The sequence below is a fragment of the Bos grunniens genome, chromosome 5, assembly GCF_055505025.1.
Source record: "Bos grunniens cultivar Pamir isolate PY7600 chromosome 5, Bosgru_T2T1.0, whole genome shotgun sequence".
NCBI classification, from domain to species: Eukaryota; Metazoa; Chordata; class Mammalia; order Artiodactyla; family Bovidae; genus Bos; species Bos grunniens.
In genome coordinates, this window is record NC_141169.1 from 111,633,160 (window position 1) to 111,652,858 (window position 19,699).

General features: G+C 47.6%; 2 protein-coding genes and 1 long non-coding RNA gene across 6 annotated transcripts; 2 read left to right on the forward strand and 1 right to left on the reverse strand.

Annotated features, from left to right (window-relative positions):
- The first annotated feature begins 4,332 nt into the window (after nucleotides 1-4,332).
- On the forward strand, nucleotides 4,333-6,314 carry TOMM22 (translocase of outer mitochondrial membrane 22). The gene is made up of 4 exons (XM_086402884.1): nucleotides 4,333-4,457; nucleotides 4,684-4,802; nucleotides 5,237-5,354; nucleotides 5,586-6,314. The coding sequence occupies exons 1-4, from the start codon at nucleotides 4,347-4,349 to the stop codon at nucleotides 5,658-5,660; spliced, it is 423 nt and encodes a 140-aa protein (XP_086259010.1). The 5' UTR covers nucleotides 4,333-4,346; the 3' UTR covers nucleotides 5,661-6,314.
- Nucleotides 6,315-7,748: 1,434 nt separating this feature from the next.
- Nucleotides 7,749-19,426, reverse strand: JOSD1 (Josephin domain containing 1). 4 transcript variants are annotated; one of them, XM_086402865.1, is made up of 5 exons: nucleotides 19,381-19,426; nucleotides 17,689-18,499; nucleotides 10,845-10,973; nucleotides 10,521-10,715; nucleotides 7,749-9,868 (listed from the first exon to the last, which is right to left on the reverse strand). In XM_086402865.1, the coding sequence occupies exons 2-5, from the start codon at nucleotides 17,871-17,873 to the stop codon at nucleotides 9,769-9,771; spliced, it is 609 nt and encodes a 202-aa protein (XP_086258991.1). In that variant the 5' UTR covers nucleotides 17,874-18,499; nucleotides 19,381-19,426; the 3' UTR covers nucleotides 7,749-9,768. The 4 variants fall into 4 exon arrangements, with proteins under 4 accessions (XP_086258991.1, XP_086258989.1, XP_086258988.1 ...); XM_086402863.1 differs by lacking the exon at nucleotides 19,381-19,426 and adding an exon at nucleotides 18,904-18,938; XM_086402862.1 differs by lacking the exon at nucleotides 19,381-19,426 and adding an exon at nucleotides 18,826-18,938.
- On the forward strand, nucleotides 14,464-14,754 carry LOC147373076 (uncharacterized). The gene is made up of 2 exons (XR_015164517.1): nucleotides 14,464-14,602; nucleotides 14,633-14,754. It is a non-coding gene; the product is annotated as an uncharacterized LOC147373076 (long non-coding RNA).
- Nucleotides 19,427-19,699: the final 273 nt, after the last annotated feature.

Consider the following 19,699-nt stretch of genomic DNA (forward strand, 5'->3'; position numbering starts at 1 on the left):
ACTTGGGGAGAAGCAGGCTCATGTCCAAAGCCAACTCTGAAATTCTGCTGACCATACAGTTTTTAAAGGGACAGTCATTTGGGGAGGGGATCAGTCTTCCTTATCTTCCATCCTGTGCAGACTTTCTCCTGATTGGTTGGTGGTGAGATAACAGGGCAGTTCTCCAGGAATCTTGTGTTCAGCCTAAGGTTACAATCCTCCTCCTGCGTGGGGACCTGAATTCCTACATAACTCAAAGGCTAGGTATATCTCTTGAGTCCCCGTCCCTCCATGGCCTAATATGAAAGAAGGATTGGGACTGTCCAGTCCTGAGAGTCTGTGGTTCCACAGTCAGTTGGCTAAAGAGGTATATTAAATTTCCCTTATGTTAACTTTTTGGGCACGTTATAAAAAGAAGAATTTTCATCCATTGTATAGACAAAAAATTAAAATTTGGAGAATTTGGAGAAAAGGATACTTCCATTTATTATTGTGAAAGTATGCTGCTGCTGCTGCTGCTGCTGCTAAGTTGCTTCAGTCATGTCCGACTCTGTGCGACCCCATAGACGGCAGCCCACCAGGCTCCCCCGTCCCTGGGATTCTCCAGGCAAGAACACTGGAGTGGGCTGCCATTTCCTTCTCCAGTGCGTGAAAGTGAAAAGTGAAAGTGAAGTCGATCAGTCCTGTCTGACTCTTCGAGGCCCCATGGACTGCAGCCTACCAGGCTCTTCCGTCCATGGGATTTTCCAGGCTAGATGCTGGAGTGGGTTGCCATTGCCTTCTCCGTGTGAAAGTATATGATACTGTAATTCTGAGGGCAGTTACCTGATACCTAGCAAAATTTTAAATGTTCACACTTTTTGGCTGGATGCCATGATCTTAATTTTTTGTTTTTACCAGTAGTCATGTACAGATGTGAGAGCTGGATGATAAAAAAAGGCTGAGCGCTTAAGAATTGATGCCTTTGAACTGTGATGCTGGAGAAGACTTTTGAGAGTCCATTGGACTGCAAGGAGATCCAATCAGTCCATCCTAAAAGAAATCAACCCTGGATATTCATTGGAAGGAATGAAGCTAAAGCTCCAATACTTTGGCCACCTGATGTGAAGAACTGACTCACTGGAAAAGACCCTAATGCTGGGAAAGATTCAAGGCAGGGAGAGAAGGGGATGACAGATGATGAGATGAGAGCATCACCAACTGGATGAACATGAGTTTGAGCAAGCTCCAGGAGTTGGTGATGGACAGGGACACCTGGAGTGCTGCAGTCCATGGGGTCACAAAGAGTTAGACATGACTGAGTGAACAACTTTTTGTCCAGGAAACCCATTTCTAGAAATCCATCCTTCAGGAATACTTGCAGCAACCCTGTGCTGTGCCTCGATCTCATTTCTAAAATGGGGGAAATAGCACCTGTAGGTTGATCTGAGGATTAAATGAACACCCCCAAACACCCACCTTCGGACACAAATGATGTCTGATACTTGAGTGTTAACTCACCTTTATGTTAATACATTGAGATTGTTAACTTCACATTTTCCCAGAAGACCAATAAATCTCCAGCTCTCTAATTTACTCCCACCAAATACAGCCCTCAGGGAAATGAAACTGGATTCAGTTCAGTTCAGTTCAGTCGCTCAGTCATGTCCAACTCTTTGCAACCCCATGAATTGCAGCACGCCAGACCTCCCTGTCCATCACCAACTCCCGGAGTTCACTCAGACTCACGTCCATCGAGTCAGTGATGCCATCCAGCCATCTCATCCTCTGTGGTCCCCTTCTCCTCCTGCCCCCAATCCCTCCCAGCATTAGGGTCTTTTCCAATGAGTCAATTCTTTGCATGAGGTGGCCAAAGTACTGGAGTTTCAGCTTTAGCATCATTCCTTCCAAAGAACACCCAGGGCTGATCTCCTTTAGAATGGACTGGTTAGATCTCCTTGCAGTCCAAGGGACTCTCAAGAGTCTTCTCCAACACCACAGCTCAAAAGCATCAATTCTTCGGCGCTCAGCCTTCTTCACAGTCCAACTCTCACATCCATACATGACCACTGGAAAAACCATAAGCCTTGACTAGATGGACCTTTGTTGGCAAAGTAATGTCTCTGCTTTTGAATACGCCATCTAGGTTGGTCATAACTTTCCTTCCAAGGAGTAAGTGTCTTTTAATTTCATGGCTGCAATCACTAACTGCAGTGATTTTGGAGCCCAGAAAAATAAAGTCTGACACTGTTTCCACTGTTTCCCCATCTATTTCCCATGAAGTGATGGGACCAGATGCCATGATCTTCGTTTTCTGAATGTTGAGTTTTAAGCCAACTTTTTCACTCTCCTCTTTCACTTTCATCAAGAGGCTTTTGAGTTCCTCTTCACTTTCTGCCATAAGGGTGGTGTCATCTGCATATCTGAGGTTATTGATATTTCTCCCGGCAATCTTGATTCTAGTTTGTGCTTCTTCCAGCCCAGCATTTCTCATGATGTATTCTGCATAGAAGTTAAATAAGCAGTGTGACAATATACAGCTTTGACGTACTCCTTTTCCTATTTGGAATCAGTCTGTTGTTCCATGTCCAGTTCTAACTGTTGCTTCCTGGCCTGCATACAGGTTTCCTAAGAGGCAGGTCAGGTGGTCTGGTATTCCCATCTCTTTCAGAATTTTCCACAGTTTATTGTGATCCACACAGTCAAGGCTTTGGCATAGTCAATAAAGCAGAAATAGATGTTTTTCTGGAACTCTTTTGCTTTTTCGATCATCCAGCGGATGTTGGGAATTTGATCTCTGGTTCCTCTGCCTTTTCTAAAACCAGCTTGAACATCAGGAAGTTCACGGTTCACGTATTGCTGAAGCCTGGCTTGGAGAATTTTGAGCATTACTTTACTAGCATGTGAGACGAGTGCAATTGTGTGGTAGATTGAGCATTCTTTGGCATTGCCTTTCTTTGGGATGGGAATGAAAACTGACCTTTTCCAGTACTGTGGCCACTGCTGAGTTTTCCAAATTTGCTGGCATATTGAGTGCAGCACTTTCACAGCATCATCTTTCAGGATTTGAAATAGCTTAACTGGAATTCCATCGCCTCCACTAGCTTTGTTTGTAGTGATGCTTTCTAAGGCCCACTTGACTTCACATTCCAGGATGTCTGGCTCTAGGTGAGTGATCACACCATCGTGATGATCTGGGTCGTGAAGATCCTTTTTGTACAGTTCTTCTGTGTATTCTTGCCACCTCTTCTTAATATCTTCTGCTGCTGTCAGGTCCATACCATTTCTGTCCTTTATCGGGCCCATCTTTGCATGAAATGTTCCTTTGGTATCTCTAATTTTCTTGAAGAGATCTCTGCTGTCACTTCAGTCGTGTTCGACTTTGTGGGACCCCATAGACGGCAGCCCACCGGGCTCCCCCGTCCCTGGGATTCTCCAGGCAAGAACACTGGAGTGGGTTGCCATTTCCTTCTCCAATGCATGAATGTGAAAAGTGAAAGTGAAGTTGCTCAGCCCTGGCTGACTCTTCGAGACCCCATGGACTGCAGCCTACCAGGCTCCTCTGTCCATGAGATTTTCCAGGCAAGAGTACTGGAGTGGGGTGCAATTGCCTTCTCCGTAAAGAGATCTCTAGTCTTTTCCATTCTGTTGTTTTCCTCTATTTCTTTGCATTGATTGCTGAGGAAGGCTTTCTTATCTCTCCTTGCTATTGTTTGGAATTCTGCATTCAGATACTTATATCTTTCCTTTTCTCATTTGCTTTTCGCTTCTCTTCTTTTCACAGCTATTTGTAAGGCCTCCCCAGACAGCCATTTTGCTTTCTAGTGTTGGCCTAAGTGTGATATACCGACTTGATGGACATGAGTTTGGGTAAACTCCGAGAGTTGGTGATGGACAGGGAGGCCTGGCGTGCTGCGATTCATGGGGTCGCAAAGAGTCGGACACGACTGAGCGACTGAACTGAACTGAAGTGTGATATCTGGGAGGCTTGTTATTAATAAAATGCAGATTTCCAGACTCACCCTAAGTCCACTGAACAGAATTAGCGCGGGCACACCCGACTCTCTGCCTTAACAAGTTTTCCAGTTGTGTCACGTTCCCGTCTGCCTTTTGAAGGCCAGTGAAGCATCATTGACTCGATGGACGTGAGTCTGAGTGAACTCCAGGAGTTGGTGATGGACAGGGAGGGCTGGCGTGCTGCAATTCATGGGGTCGCAGAGTCGGACACGACTGAGCGACTGAACTGAATTGACTGAACTGAAGTCAATCCGCCAGACGGCGGCGCTCTTCCCCAGTCCGCCAAGCTCCGGCTCCCGGAAGAGCGGCTCTATCCGCCGTCGTCGCTGCACTCGCCTCTTCTTTTTCGCTTCCGGTGCCCCCTCACAGCCATGGCTGCCGCCGCCGCCGGCCCTGGGGCGCCTCTGTCCGCGGACGAATTGCTTCCGAAAGGCGATGCCGAGAAGCCTGAGGAGGAGCTGGAGGAGGAAGACGACGAGGAGGTACTGAGCGCCGCAGGGCAGAGAGGGGCTGGGAGGTGTGGGCAGGGAGTGGGGGTGTGGGATCCGCGTGCTGCGGAATCTGGACTAAGGCGCATCGCGGAGCCTGGAGAGGTCCCAGCGGAGGCGTCTCCTGGAGGCGGGGTGAGGCCCTGCTTGGACCGGGGTGTCCCGGCGTCGGGGGTGGTTGCCGCAGCTTCGGCCCATATCCACGCCTCCTCCACCACAGCTAGATGAAACCCTCTCGGAGAGACTGTGGGGTCTGACGGAGATGTTCCCGGAGAGGGTCCGGTCCGCGGCTGGAGCCACTTTTGATCTCTCCCTCTTCGTGGCTCAAAAAATGTACAGGTAAGGGACAAGGGTCAAGACATTGGGATGTGCCTGGCGTGACCGAGGTGCCCTGAATGAACACGGGCTTTGGAAGCAGCAGACCTGGGTTGGAGGCCACCTCGATCACTGAGTGACCTCGGATTGGTGCCACCTTAACCTTTCTTGGTCTTGATTTTCTCTTCTGTAAAGTGAGGCTTCTTATCGGGTGGGGGGTCATTGTGAGGATCAGATTATGTGTAATAAAAGCAGCATTGTGAGAACTCAGTTCAGACTCTTATTAAGTGTACAGCCCCCAGACTGCTCCTCCTGCTTGTGGCAGGAGCACGGTGCAGGGATTGGGTAGAACACGTTTATCAAAAACATCAGTGTGTGCAGGGTGAGAGGTTTGGTTACTAGTTCGTTCTTGGGGAAGCTGTTTTTGTCTCGCCGTCACGCTCATGCTCCCTGTGCAGGTTTTCCAGGGCAGCCTTGTGGATTGGAACCACTTCCTTCATGATCCTGGTTCTTCCGGTCGTCTTTGAAACTGAGAAGTTACAGATGGAGCAACAGCAGCAGCTGCAGCAACGGCAGGTGAGCCCAGACCCTGGGCTTTTTGCCAATAGTGGCGACACAAGTTTGTTTATTCCTCCGGCACCTAGGTAGGGCAGCTAATGTGCCATGCAGGATTGGGATCTGGCCCAAGCCCTTTGGGTACCATTTTCGCAACATTGTTTTCATAGACTTCGTCTGCCCAGACAGGTATGATGAAAATGAGACCCTTGGGTCTGTACAATGCCTTACACCCCTCCTTTTCTTTTCCAGATACTTCTAGGGCCTAATACAGGGCTGTCAGGAGGAATGCCGGGGGCTCTACCTTCACTTCCTGGAAAAATCTAGATTGCTACTGCTATATTTGACCTGTCTTGGTGGGAAGAAGTTTGAAAATTCAATAGTGTTTGAACTGCTGATTATTGGATTTTTTTTTTTTTTTTTTAAACTTTGGCACATGGCTCTATAAACCTGGTGGCGGGAATTCTCCCCACATTGGCTCATGGAGAGACTCCTCACTTGCAGCTGTGCCCTCCACTGTCCTGACTTATTTCTTCTCTCAATGCTGATACCAGAGAGCAGCAACGCAGACGGTTACACCAGCTCTGGCCACCCACCCCCCCTCACTAAATTACTCCTGGTGGAAGATCTCACTATTCCCTTGCTGGGGTGGGAACTGATGCCGTGGAGAAGGATATGCTCCTGACCGTTAATAGAATGGAGATGTTGGGGAGGGATGTGCACACAAGATAAAATACAAAATGCATTAATTACAGCTCTGCTGCAAAGCAGCCACTGTGAATTTCTGTGTATGTTGGAAAGGATGGAGGGAGGGCTGGCAGCTTCAGCCACAAGATGGGGACTGGAGGACAGAGCAGGAGCTCATTTCCTCCAATATTTCGGCTGTTAGACTTGTGTGTATATGTGTCTAAAAAGGAAAAAAAAGTCAGTGCTCACATTTTGTATTTAAATATTAAAAAAAAAATGATTCCAACCGAAAAATATCTTCCAAGTGCTTGTGATACATACCCGGAAATTACTTGGACCATTTTAGCAGGACAAAGGCTGCCCCTCATGTTTTCTCTCACCTAAGCCAGCACCACCATTTAATACTGATTGACCCCTTAAGGCCAAAAAGGTAAAAAAATTCCTCTTTGTTCAAGACCCTCTCTGAGTTGCAGCAGTCACTTTCAGGTCTGGCAACAGAGGACTGGGTTCATGAACTTGCAGTCTACAACGACGTTTCAGTCACTAAGTCGTGTCTGACTCTTGCGACCCCATGGACTATAGCCCGCCAGGCTCCTCTACCCATGGGATTTCCCAGGCAAGAGTACTGGAGTGGGTTGCCAGGATCTTCCTGACCCAGAGATTGTAACTGCATTGACAGGCAGATTCTTTACCACTGAGCCACCTGGAGAATTCTCTAGTGGTTCAGTAGTTAGGACTTTGCACTTCCACTGCAGGGGGTACAGGTTTGATCCCTGGTCAGGAAACTAAGATTCCACATGGCCATGCAGCAAATCCAAAAAAAGAAAAAATTATAAAGGACTTGTAAAGAATGACAGTATTGATTTCTAGTCTGGGAATAGGAAGGTAGCAAGTACATCTTGGGTTTGTTCTTTTTTAAAAAATACAATTAACCCTTGAAAAATAAAGGGTTGGGGGGACTAACCCTCCATGCAACCAAGTCTGTGCAGTTCTTTTTTCAACGGCCCTGTGTGGGTCTGCAGTTCAACCACAGATTGTGGTACTGTAGTATTCACTGAAAAAATTTCATGTATAGAGTGGACCCGCATAGTTCAAACCTGTGCTGTTTGAGGATCAACCGTAATTGCTGATGAGCTCTTAATAGTGAATCCAGCTGTAGCTCTTTGCACTCTGTAGTTTTTCCACTTAACATACATTTTTATTGGCATTGTGCTAGTAACAATACTAAGCCTTTCATGTGGGTTGCTGGAACCTTATTATACAATTTAGGAGGTGGTAGTATTCTCATTTTACAAGAAAACAGTCCCAGAAAGGTTAAAATGATCTGCTCCGGGCTGAACAGAAAATGCCTGATCTGAATTCAAATCTAGACAGTCCTACTTAGAATCCTGCAATGTACTTGATGCTGGGGCCTCCAGGCCCTCTTGAAATGCTACTTGTTAATCAGGGAAAAATATATTACTTGTCAATAAAGAAAACTTGTACTTAGATGAAGGTTAGGGTTCTTCATATTGTGGAGCCTAGTTTTTTAAGTTAAATTGAGAAATGTCTTAGACTTCTTTTGAATCAAGTCGTACTTGGTGAATCTTTTGTCTGGATTTTTTGAAGTGAGAGGTTTGACCAAAGCAAAGTATGTCTCTAAAAGAGGACTTAGAGCAGTTGTGAATGCCTTTTAAAGCTAAAGTTCACTTTTTAAAATATACATAGTTACAGAATTCAGACGTGAAATTTATGGAGTTTTCCATTTTTAATATTTGGTTAAACAAAATACATCTTTTGTAAACAAACCCAGCACAAGGCCAACAAAAAGGAATAAAAGCAAGAAAAAACAAAAAGCCTAGGGTTGCCCCTTACTGGGCATCAGGGTCAGGCCTGCCCACTTCCTTAAAGGAAGTGGGGCTTTCTGCCCTTGGGCATCAGCATAGGTCCCTGTTCCTAAGCACCAGAATTGGATATGAACAGAGGAACCAGCCCTGAAATGGTTAAGCGTCTTTGCATATCCCATTGGCTTATGGACTCCAAGTGCATGAGGACTCCTTTGAAGTGCTGTCTGCACAGGCCCAAGCAGACTGGTGGTGAGGAGTTTCCTCCTCCTCCCAGGAGATGGCTTACATCACTGACCGTGCCAATGGACCCAAGGTCCTGCTTGTGACAGTCAGCAAGGTTGGCTGTAACTTCTGGCTGGTGGTGGTTGGAATGTCATTGTGCAGGGGTGACGAGCTCCCTGTGGTGCCAAGCAGGTCTGGTGTAGAAAATGGTGCAGAAGAGACTGCGGCCACTTGCTGAGAGGGTGAAACGCAGTAGTTGCTTGGTGGCCTCTGTTACTCAGCATTAAAAAAATGGCCTTGTGGGATTGAAGATACATGTGCAGAAGAGGTGCTGGTGTAAACATGCACTCCAGTCACAGTGGGGAGAAAGCCTCAGCTTCATCCCGTTAAGCTTGCTCAGGCTGGACATGCAAGCCCCAGGCTGGCTCTGCTGCTGGAGAGGAGTCTGGCCAGTGGGGCAGCTCTCAGACCTGCCAAGACCACTGATCTGTGAAGGGCTGAACAGGCCACCCCTGCCTGCCCCCCTGCCTTGAGACCACCACGGCCCCTTTGGTGACAGGCGGTGTAGTCTAACACTTCTCCTGTTTTCCAAAGTTACCAGGAGAAAAGTGGCCTACAGCTCTTTAAAGAGGTAGGGGGGGTCAATTCTCAGTTGATCTGTAAAGGAAACTCCAGAGAGATGACAAACCCAGGTCCTAAGCAGAATGCACATATCTACCCAACGTGAGGGCCCTGCTTCTGGTCACCAGAGTGACTCCAAGCCTAAGACTTCTACTAATTTGAGCTGCTCCAAATCTCTGAGGGCTTAGCTTCACAATACTTCCCTTGCCCAACACTGTCTCAAACTAGTAGAATTTGATGGTAAAGGCAGTCTTATTTTTTTCTGATTTTGCCGGGGTGGGTCAGCTGGGAAAACTGCCCTTTGGCCTGTCTTGTGTCCCCAAACCTTCTAAACCAGTGCAGTGAAGTGGCGGGGACAAAGCTGGAGTGAGGCAGACAGGCTGTCCATGCCTGTCCCCAGCCTGGCTCTGGCCACATCCTCTTAGGTATCTAGCTCACCCTGTCATGTTAGAATATTGCAGGATTCAACCACCCGGCATGAAATATTAGAGAACTTTTCATTATCAAACTTCAAGGACGACCATAAACCACTCCTAAAAATGGGGTCAGGGTGGCATTGAGGGCTGGACTCAGCCTGCTGTGCGGCTGCTGCAGCTCTGGAGATGGTTTCCTGAGAGGCCTTCCTGCTCTGAGGCCTTCAAGCCAGTCCCATGGGCTTTGTCTGGACTGTGTTCAAATTCACCGGCTGCCAGGGAAGGGGACGGGGAGGCAGCGTCCCCCGGGGGTCAGAGCAGCAGTGAACTCCAGCACAGCCTCTGCCAAGCCCTCACAGAAGCCGGGAGAGGCAGCTGAGACCCACCTTCCTTCTCTTTAAAATAAAACCAAGGTCTCCACAGCTCGCCCTAAGCACACAGAGCTCCCGCTTTCCTTTTCCAGGAGCGAGTAACGCTGGTTGGTTCTTCTAACAGTCCACGTGTCTGTCCTATTGCACTGTCAAATCAGAGGGGAAAAAAAACCCGATGAGAAAAAAAACCCGATGAGATGTCTGGGGAAGTGGCGAGGGCAGACCCACGGCAGAGGCCGCAGCACATCACGGAGGATTTCAGGGGCCGAGGTGCCGAAGGCTGGGTAGGACTGCATCACACGTCAGCCCTCCAACTCTGATGGGCCTCCACCTCTTCTGGTACCACCAGCAGGAGTTCACAGTTCTTTCCTCGCAAATGATGTTTTAGAAACTTCCTACATGAAAAAAAGGGTAGATGAAAGAGAAAATGAAATGCTAGTAAAACTGCAGATGCCAGTCTTGGGGCCACATGTTCACTGCCAGGCAGTAACCTTGTTATTTATACCCTTGGCAGTCCTGAACACAATCTAGTCGTCTTGTTCTTGGGGCACTCCACGTTTGGTTACCTCTCAATCTTTCCAGTTAAATTTCCAATCTGAACTTTTGCTCATCCTCATATGTTACTGCCAACAGTAGCCAGTTCTGTGAGGAAGAGAGCCCCAAGTATTCTAAAGAACTTCTAATTGTAAAAAAAAAAAAAAAAAGAAAAGGTTTCTTCTTTGGTCCTAAAAAAATTTAGCCCTCTGTGGCCCAAATGTCTGTCTTCCCTTCTCCGAACTGGCAGCTATACTGTCACAATTGTCTAAGTTGGAGAATGTTACAAGGGCAGTCCCACCAAACCAGAAAGCCAGCATCCAAGGTAATGGCACTTCTCTACCAGGGGACTTAACATCCTCTGGGGCCATGGAAGATTCAGGTCTTTTAAATCTAAGACCCTATGATTCTAAGTAACAACAGGGAGAGGATCCACAGAGCTAGGAATTTCACTTGCCTTGTCAAATACCCAAAGGTAAGTTCAACCTGCCACTACACCAGCCACACAGGTACCTGAGCTCGCTCTTGCCTCCAATCCATTCGGGCATCTTCAGTTTGGAGTCCAGGTTGTAGTAGGCACCTCCCACCTCTCGAACACAGATCCAGTGCTGCCTTTTGAGTGGCAGCTTCAGGGGACCCCAGCACAGGCTGGAGGGCAGGTTCATGATGAAGCCCATAACGTTTGTGAGAGCAATGGCGCCAACATCCCTGTAGAACAGAAACGGAGTCAGGCTCCACAGTGTCAGCCACTCCCCAGGATTCCCCGGCTGTAACCCCACCCCGGCTTCCTTTCCAGCTGAGCGTCAGATCCCTTCAAGTCAAGCCTGGTTCGATTACCTGCGCTTGTCCCACCAAACAGCTTCATAGCCTTTGGTCTGAAGTGCTGCCATAATGACGTTCACATCATAGTTCCCATTTCCCAGCATGCTCTTCTTGTGGGGGGTCACCATGGTGTTTGGCGACAACCTGCAAATGCGACAGGAGGGAAGCTGAGATTGGCTGGCCAGCCCAAGCCCTCCTGGCCCCACACTGGCAGGGACAGAAGACACTTTACACCACTGCCCCTGGAAGCCCGTTGCCGTCCACTCAAGTTAATGTAACCAGTTTTTTACTAAAGTATTTTGTAGTCTGAGCTCCTGCTGTCCTAGGGATTTATCTTTTGATGCAAAACGGTAATTCAGCAGTGGTGGCGCCTATCTGCCTGCCATTTAGAAAGTGCGTCTATAGTGAATTCAATGGATATAAAGAAAGAAATCTCTCATTTATGAAATCCCCAGATTTCCCTTTTCTGAAATTTTCTTTGCTGATCTTCCTGCTTTGATACAGCCTTTTTTTTTTTAACATTAGAAAATAGTATTTGATATTTTGATTTGCATAGGTAGTATCTGTCATTAGTTTTATTTTTTACAATTTAAATGCTTTCTATTTAAGGCCTGCATACTTGGTAATTATTAATTATTAAATAAAGGCCTACACACAGGTAACATCAATGTATCAACTGGGGCCCCAGGGAAAGCAATTAAAAACAGTATTAACCTGAAATGCATGAACCACCTAAAGGTATTCCAAATATACATGTGTGTGAAATACTGGAATCTGAAAGAAAATACGCCAACTGAAAAAATATTTTTGCCACCAGACAAGCAAAACTCAACTGCAGTCTGGTTCGCCCGCTGGCTTTAAGCCATCTTTGGGTCAGGCCTCTTTAGCCACTCCTCCGTCTTCAGATAAGGTCAGTTCTGGAGGCATTTCCAATCCTATTAATTTGCTTTCGCAGGCCGCACAGGCCAGGACCTGCGGAAAGGCAGGGGCAGCACACCTCTCACCCCAAGGAAGCGTCGTGAGTTCCTCAGGAATACAGGTGGAGAGCGGCTATCTAGGAGGCTGCTAACTGCCATCTCCAGAAGAGAATCAGATCTTGCAGTCAACTCTAAAAACTTAAGAGATCTTAGACTCTACACACAGCAACCATACTGGTATTTTTCCAACATACTCTTGCCACTGCTTAAAGCCTCCAAGGCTCCCAAAGCACTTAAATAGATCTAAATGACATTGGCAGGTCTGTAAGACCCTTAGGATTCTGCTGACCTCATCACTACCTCGCAGCACAAAGACCTTCTGTCTACTACCTGGACACACAAGCTCTTTCTCTCTTTCGGGCCTCTGCACTCACTGTCTCCAATGTCTGGAATGCTCTTCCCCTACATCTCCACTCGGCCTGCTCCTCATCATGTGGGTCTCAAGTGTTACTGCCCTAGAGACCTTTTCTGACTGGCCAACCTTAACTTTCTCCCAGTCATTTCCTCTTACATCCACCTGCTCCAATTTAATTACAGCCCAGGTTACTACTGGACATGTTTTCTGATTTGCCTGTGGGCTACTAAGAGGAAAGGCCAGCCAAGTCCCTTGGCTTGGGTCTAAAATGTAGCTTGATAGGATAAAGGCTCTGGGATAAAGGCTCTCAGTGCATTCTTGGGCACTTAGATCAAATGAGAAAGCCTATGGGAGACAGCCTACCTCAAGATATATCGAATTGCTTTCCTTCACCAACTTTTCAATAGCGTCTCGACCTTCAGTGAAGTCTCCAGCCAGTAGATGCATGAAGGTCCCAGTAGAGAAACTGCCAAGTCTTCCACCTCTTTTACCACCTAACTCCCTACCAGGCCTGAACCTGAGTGCTGTGCCGTCCCCTCAGTGTGTTCCCAAAGGACCACAGAAGGTGCTCAATACAGTAGCTGAATGAATCAAAGAAATAGGTTTCCTGCAGGATTCCTTGAAGCCCCTAAAATGCTAATATTTACCTTGAGTCTCGAGGAGACAGGGGTTGGGGGTGGGGTTTGGGGAGGGTGGGTAGTAAAATGTTTCAGTTCCCAAACATCCTTGACTGCAGTTTTTTGAAGTGCATCTTCGAGGACTAGAGTTTCCAAGGGCGTCTTCCCCTTGTCCTACATCTTCTATCTCAGATTCAAACCCTTGCCTGTCTATTCCTACTCTCTCCCCCTAACTGGAGGCCCCTCATCTCACACCTGGATATTTTGAAACAGGTTCCTAAATTGACCTCCGTGCTTCTAAACACTCCTTCCACCTACTCAGCCTGTATGTTCCTGCCACATTCACCAAAGTGTCATTTCAATTACTTACGTAAGAGCTGCCGATGGAGCCAGTTGCCTCGTTGGCCAGCTCTAACCCTCGCAGCCCCACTTGATGTGCTTTTCCCTTTCATGGGGCTTAGCGTACTTCAGGTACCATGGCCATGTGGCCTCTCTTCTTTAGCCTCGTCCTTGTTCCGAGCTAAATCCTAAAGCTTTTTCAAGTTCCACCTAATACCCAACCTTTTCCATGAAACCCTTCTTGACTCCAACGTAGTAGGAAAAAAGAGCGATCTAAGGACCACACGTATTTGAGTTCACATCCAAGCAGCATCAGTATCAATTTTGAGATTTAATCTCCACACCTGTTAGCTTACCTGTAAAATGGGAACTATTCCTATCTTATAGGACCACTGAAGAATTCAGTAATTTCACACTTGCCCAGTGAAATAGCCGATGAAGGAGTGGCTAAATAAATGCCCAAAGTGAAGGGGTGACTGTATCTCTCATAGCTGGGCACTAGCAACTGAATAACCATGTGTTTGCCAAACCAATCAATATAGGGAAGGCCAAGAATGGTTTCCGTCTCAATCCTAGAGGAGAGGTCATTTGAGTAAGTGGAATCCAGGGACTTCCCTGGTGGCCCAGTGGTTCAGACTCTGTGCTTCCTGTTCAGGAGCATGGGTTCAATCCCTGGTTGGGAAACTAAGCTGCTGCAGGCTGGGTGCAGCCAAAAAAAAAAAAGATAAAAAATATTTTGAAGAAATGGGATCTCTCCATTGTGCCCATTAAACTAGTACTTGTTTCTACTTTAACAATAATCAGGTGCCCACTGTGTTAGCTACTTTTAAGAGATTTATCACGTAATCCTTCCAACAATCTTGAGATTAGCCCCACAGTGTAAACAAGGAAGCTGAGGTACAGAGGTCAGGGTGGCTTGTACAGTCATATACAGCTAGTAAGTAGCAGAGCTAGGAATCCACCTCTAAACCTAAAGCTACACTCAACAGTCTCCTGGATACCGCAATACCTGCTCCCGCTGAATCCCATGGGAATTCTACTCTGTCTCAGTGGAATGTTTTCTTGAGATTCCGCAGCAAACTCCTGTTAAAGACTGTCTTAATAATTTCCATAGAGATTCTGAACTATACACTAGCCTCTCATTTTTGTCACCAAGGCAGACGTAAGAGCCATGAGATGTGAAGTCATCCACAAGTGAAAAGATGGGTTCTGTGTTTGTCTAAGGTGATGTTTCAGGTTTCAATGAAAAGGAGATGTGGAAACATTTCATGAAGATTCATTTTCTCTCAATTTTTTCCTTTTTATCAGTTCTGAAGAGGTGTGACCTTAGAAAATATGGCCTGGGACCTCCTAACGTGTTTTAAAATTTTTAAATACATAAAGTACAGATTACAGGGCCAGGCACACCAAAGGATTCTGTAGGTGGTGGCGATGAGCAGGAGGAGTCTGCCTGGCCCTTGGATAAGAAAATTTAAATCTCTAGAGGTTTGGATAAGAAAATTTAAATCTCTAGAGGTTAACACTCAACAACACGTTTTCTCAGTTTACAACCACCATACCTTTAAATGTGGCTCCTTCCTTTAAATGTGTGCTCAGGGACTTTTTAATGGGGGGGGGGGGTGTAGAAGGGCTTCTCCGTGGTACAGGATGTTCACCAGTATCTATAATCCCTTATAGTTTGATCTTTTCTCCAATTTCAGTTGTTCATCCTTTCCAACAACCTCTCTGCTATTACTACAATCATGACCACTATCTTCAAATCCTGACTGAGCCTGTCACACCTGACTGTCTCTTCCCTGTTCCTGTGTTGCTGTCATTAGCTTAGTCCTTTCCAAATCCCTATTCATTTCCATTTCTACCATGAGTCATCTCATACCCACAACTGCACTGAAACTCCACCCTGCTTTTGTATTTTTTCTACCTGGCTAGAATTCAACTACAAGGATGAACTTCCTCTCAACAAATGGCATTAATCAAAAACTTTTCCCCATTGCTACCATTTATCAACATCTTCAAAACAGCACAGAACTTTGGATCTGGGAATTTTAAATTATCTAGTTAACATTACTGTCAACATTACTCTTTTCTGTTAAGATCCAAACAGATTATCTTTTTCCCTTTAAACTGCTCTAAATTCCAAAGTTCTAATTCACTTAAATCTATTCTCAAGCTGGGTCAATGTACAGTTCTGAGCTGTATTACTTCTCTGTGGCTAAGTTTTGTTCAGCTTGCTTTCTTTACAGTGCTGAGTGGTGCCTGGCACACTGCAGGCAGCTAGTAAATGTTTGCTTAAAAAATTCCATCCTCTCTCCCTCACCTCTTCTCCCTTTTTTTCCCCTGCTCTGATTCCTTTCACACTTCTTTGTTTCTGTGTATCCACACAGAATCTTCCCATGTTAAATACTCTGTACAGAATGCCACCTCTGGAGTGGTAAGGTACAAATATTCTCGTATTTACATGGACATTTACATCATGCTGACAGGTAACTGGAGAATGCAGTACAACTTGTTAAAGCTTCAAAAGCCAGAACAGAACTTTGGTTCTATGTGAGTTTAGCAAATATTTAGCATTCTTTCAATCGGGGAAAACACAGCTGAAAGAGTCCTGCTATTATCCACGAACAGCTTATAATCACAGTCCACATCTTCAGACCCAGGCCCAACTTCCTAGAAGGGTGAGCGGCTACTGACGATATAATTGCTCTGACATCCCTTCCCAATATTCAGGAAGGAGCAGAGTAGTTAGGAAAGCAGGTCCTCCATTCACAAAGCCTGGGTCCAAATCCTGCGATTAATAGGTCTATGTTCCCTCATCTGGAAAAATCAGAAGTAACAGGATCTACCTTGTAAAATGGGTGTCAGGAGCAAGTTAACACAAGGAAAGCAGTCAGAACAGTGCTCGTACAGAGTGAGCGCTCATCTGTGTTAGTGGTTATCATCATGTTGACCCGGGCCAAATTTATCTGTGAAAAACTTCTAAATGGACACACAGAATCTTGTACTTGACTTTTGCTAGTTGAGTGAAACTGGGTAAATTGCTTAAGGTGAATTCTGGTTTCCTAGGATCACTCCTAATAAGGTTGTAAGCTTGTCAGAGTTCAAAGTATTAAGCACATTCAAGCACTCGGGGTCTTTTCCTTCTCCCTAGTCTTCAATTAGGAAATAATTTGCAAATATTCAATCAGGAGTAGAAGATGTATTAATGGCTGGCCAAATGGGAGCAGTCTAAAGGACTGGCCTCCAGCAATCTGAGACAAATTATCTCATCTCCCAGGGCCCTGTTGCCTGAAGAGTTCATTCTACTTGCCAGGTAATGGCTATGATGCAAAGGACACATTTGCCCTGCTAAGGCATTACTATGGTTATTATTGACCTTGGAAAATAATTACCCTCATTATAACTTTGTCAGCACACCAAGATTAACATTCTTTTAAAAGAGGGCCTATGGTTCTTTTAGGGTAAATGGTCCATACCTATGCTTCAAAAATCACCCCAGATAGGTTGCTCTCAGCTGTAATTCAGGCCCTCCTGGGGCCATAATTTCATCTCTGAATGGAGTCAGAGAAGGATCTTCTGTAACTGCCAATATGCACTGCTTGAAGAATTCCTGAGCTTTCTTCGCACTTGAGAACTGAGCAGGATAACTCTTTAGTAGCTAGAGTAGTGAGACAGGCTCACTGCCAAAGTTGCTATGGACTGCAGACATGCTGCTTATCCAGACACTGCCGAACCATTTCTCAAACTCTTTGAGAGAAAAGTTTTAAAACATCAAAGCTGAGAGAAAAAAGCTGAACTTCTATCAACCTGTCTGGTAGCACTTTGCAAAGTAGATAAGAAAGGCCATCTGGAATGAAGTAGAAAGGGGAGAGGACCTAGAGTCAGCCTCAAATTATAGCTTTGCTACTTCAAAGCTGTTTGGACATTACCTGACCTTTCCTTCTCTTTCTTTATCAGTAAAAAAGAGACAGTAAATCAACTAAGAGAGCTAAACAAAACACCATATAAAAAGCACCAAGGCCAGCACATGGCTTCACAGAGAAGCTGAGTATTGTGCAAGAACTTTCTTACGGAACCCACAACATTTCAACTCTGATGACAGGTGATTGAGTGTGTACCTATCTGGTTCCCCTTCTAAACTCTTAAACTCCTTGAGGGCAGGACTTGAGCGGCATTAATATCACCGTGGTCAACAGCACAGCAACAAACCTGGATTTAAGCTTGGCTTCATTTCTTGTTATGTTACCTTGGGCAAATTACTGAACTCCTCTGAGTCCTGTCTTTATCCACAAAATGGAAATAATTACACATTCCAATGGACTGTAGAGGGGATCACTTGAGATAACACCACTGAGGCTCTTAGCACTGACCCTAGCCCACTGGAGGTGCTCAGTAAATGGTCCTGATTATTCTCTTTCCCATTCCTGTGTCCCTTACACCTGCTAACAGCATCTAGCTAATAAGACCTGTTAGTTTGAAGGTTTATGCAGCAGAGAAGTTGCCCCATGCACAGAAATTCAGAAAGAGCAACAACTATATGTATGAAGACCCGAACGAGAAGGGGAGTTCCCTACCTCTGGAAAATCTCTTGCAGCGTTTCCCGGGTGAAGGCATTGCTGTCCTGGAAGACGTTATTGAGGGCGTGCAGAGCACAGAGCTCCCTGCGCTGTTTCTCATGGTAGATTTGTGGGGGTGCTGCCTGGGGCAGCTCCAATGATTCAGATTTGACCTTGTCTCCTTTCCATGGCACGCAACTCATGTTTTTCCTTTTAGGTTCCAGAGAGGGCTAAAAACACCCCACCCTTCCCTCCTGAGGAGGAATGTAAGCTTCTCAGTCTTTTGAGATTTCCTGAGGTCCACCTTACTTTCTGGTGTCCATGATTTATGCTTTGTCACGGGGAGAAGAAAAGGTTGGACTCAAAAGGAAAAATAATCCCTCTCTTCTCAACAAAAAATTAACTTTTGGATTAGTGTATTTTACCGCCACTGTCAAAGTGCAGAAGTTTTAAAAAACCATGTAAAATCAAAGACCTTGTTTTCCTTCTTCCACCCCCTCCAAAAAAACCCAACGATTTTCTTGTTGTATTTTCTCTCTGCAAATGCCAACCAGGCCTCAAGGCAGGACGACCGGATGGAATCGGTCACATCGCTCCTTTTCTTCCATTTCTTTGGAACCACGAAGTCACTGGCTTGGGAAACAAGGCCTAAGCGGCGGATAAAACGCAAATTTCGAGCAGCTAACGAGGGCTGGCCGGCGTGGGTTCGCGGGCCCTGCTGCGGCCTCGGGGGAGGCTCTCCATCCTCTTGGGTGCGGCGGGACCTCGAGAGGCCGAGACGGACGCAGTTCCTTCGGAAAGCGCGAACTCTCACCCTCTCGACGCGGCCCTACGGAGAAGACAACTCCTGTCAGCTCCGGCGGTCGTGCGGGCCACCGCGGAGGACCGGGCTGCCCCGGGAAGCGGCGCGGCGGGTCCGGCCCCAGCCCCAGCCCCAGGGAAGGTCCTTCGCGGCGACGCGCAGGCCAGTCAGGGGTGGGGCCGGACAGCTCGCCTCGCTCTCGGGGGCCTGGGCCCACCCAGCTCGTAGCCCCCACCCCAACCTCCCCCCCGTCACGTGAGTGCAAAACCCGAGCCGCCCTCCCGCCGCTCCCCTAACCCCGGTCCCCGCGCCGCCCGGACAGCCTGCTGCCGCGCCGCCGCTCGCCCTCTCACCGCTGCCGACCGCCACCTGGAGCTGCGGGCCGCCACCTGGGTCGCGCTCCGGGCGGGCGGGCAGGGGAGCGCACGCACCTGAGCCCGACGTCAGCGGTCCCCGCCCGGCGCGTGCTCCGGAAACGCCCTCCTTCGCCGTTTCCCCGCTCCCGCCCAGCCGCGGCGTCACGTCTGACGTCAGCGTGACGTCAGCGGCGCCGGCTTCTGGGCCGCGGTGGCGGTCCCGTTAACAGGGTGCGGGCTGCGGTGGGTCTCCTAGGGGTGCGGGGTTGAGAGTTCGGCGGCCGCGGCAGCCGCGGCGGCGGCGCTAGCTCGCCGTAGGAAGAGCTAAGTGCCGGGTTCCTCGGCTCTGTTCCTTCCGGGGCTGGGCTGGCCAGGCGGCCCGGCGAGTCCCGCCCCGGTGCCTATTCCGCCCTTCGCTTCCCCTGGGCGTCGGCTCCGTTCCAGGGCGGCGACCCGGCCCGCGGCTGCACTTTAGCGGCTCTTCCCACCCGTCCGCTCTCTCTGACCGTGCTTTTGGGGCTGACTGCTTGCGCGAACCCGGACTAGTCTTACCTGCGCCGACCGTTTTATGTTTGTCTAGCACGCCGTTTCCCAGGTTATTTCATAGCACTTTACTGACGCGGACGGGCGCAGAGTTTCTTGGTTAGTGGGCCCGACCGCCGTCACTTTCCAGGAGCTCCTGCGTGCTGAGTTCCTTGCTGCGAGCCGAGTTTGAAGTGGTGTACAGCCCTATTTCAGTTCCTTGGTGTCGAATTTCGGCTTGCTACTCACAGACCACCGTCCTTTTGCCTCAGGTTCCCGTCTGGTCCATGGTGGTGGCCATAGAGTTTTCCTCTGAATTTTCTCTAGGTCTATCTTGAGAGCAGTGTGT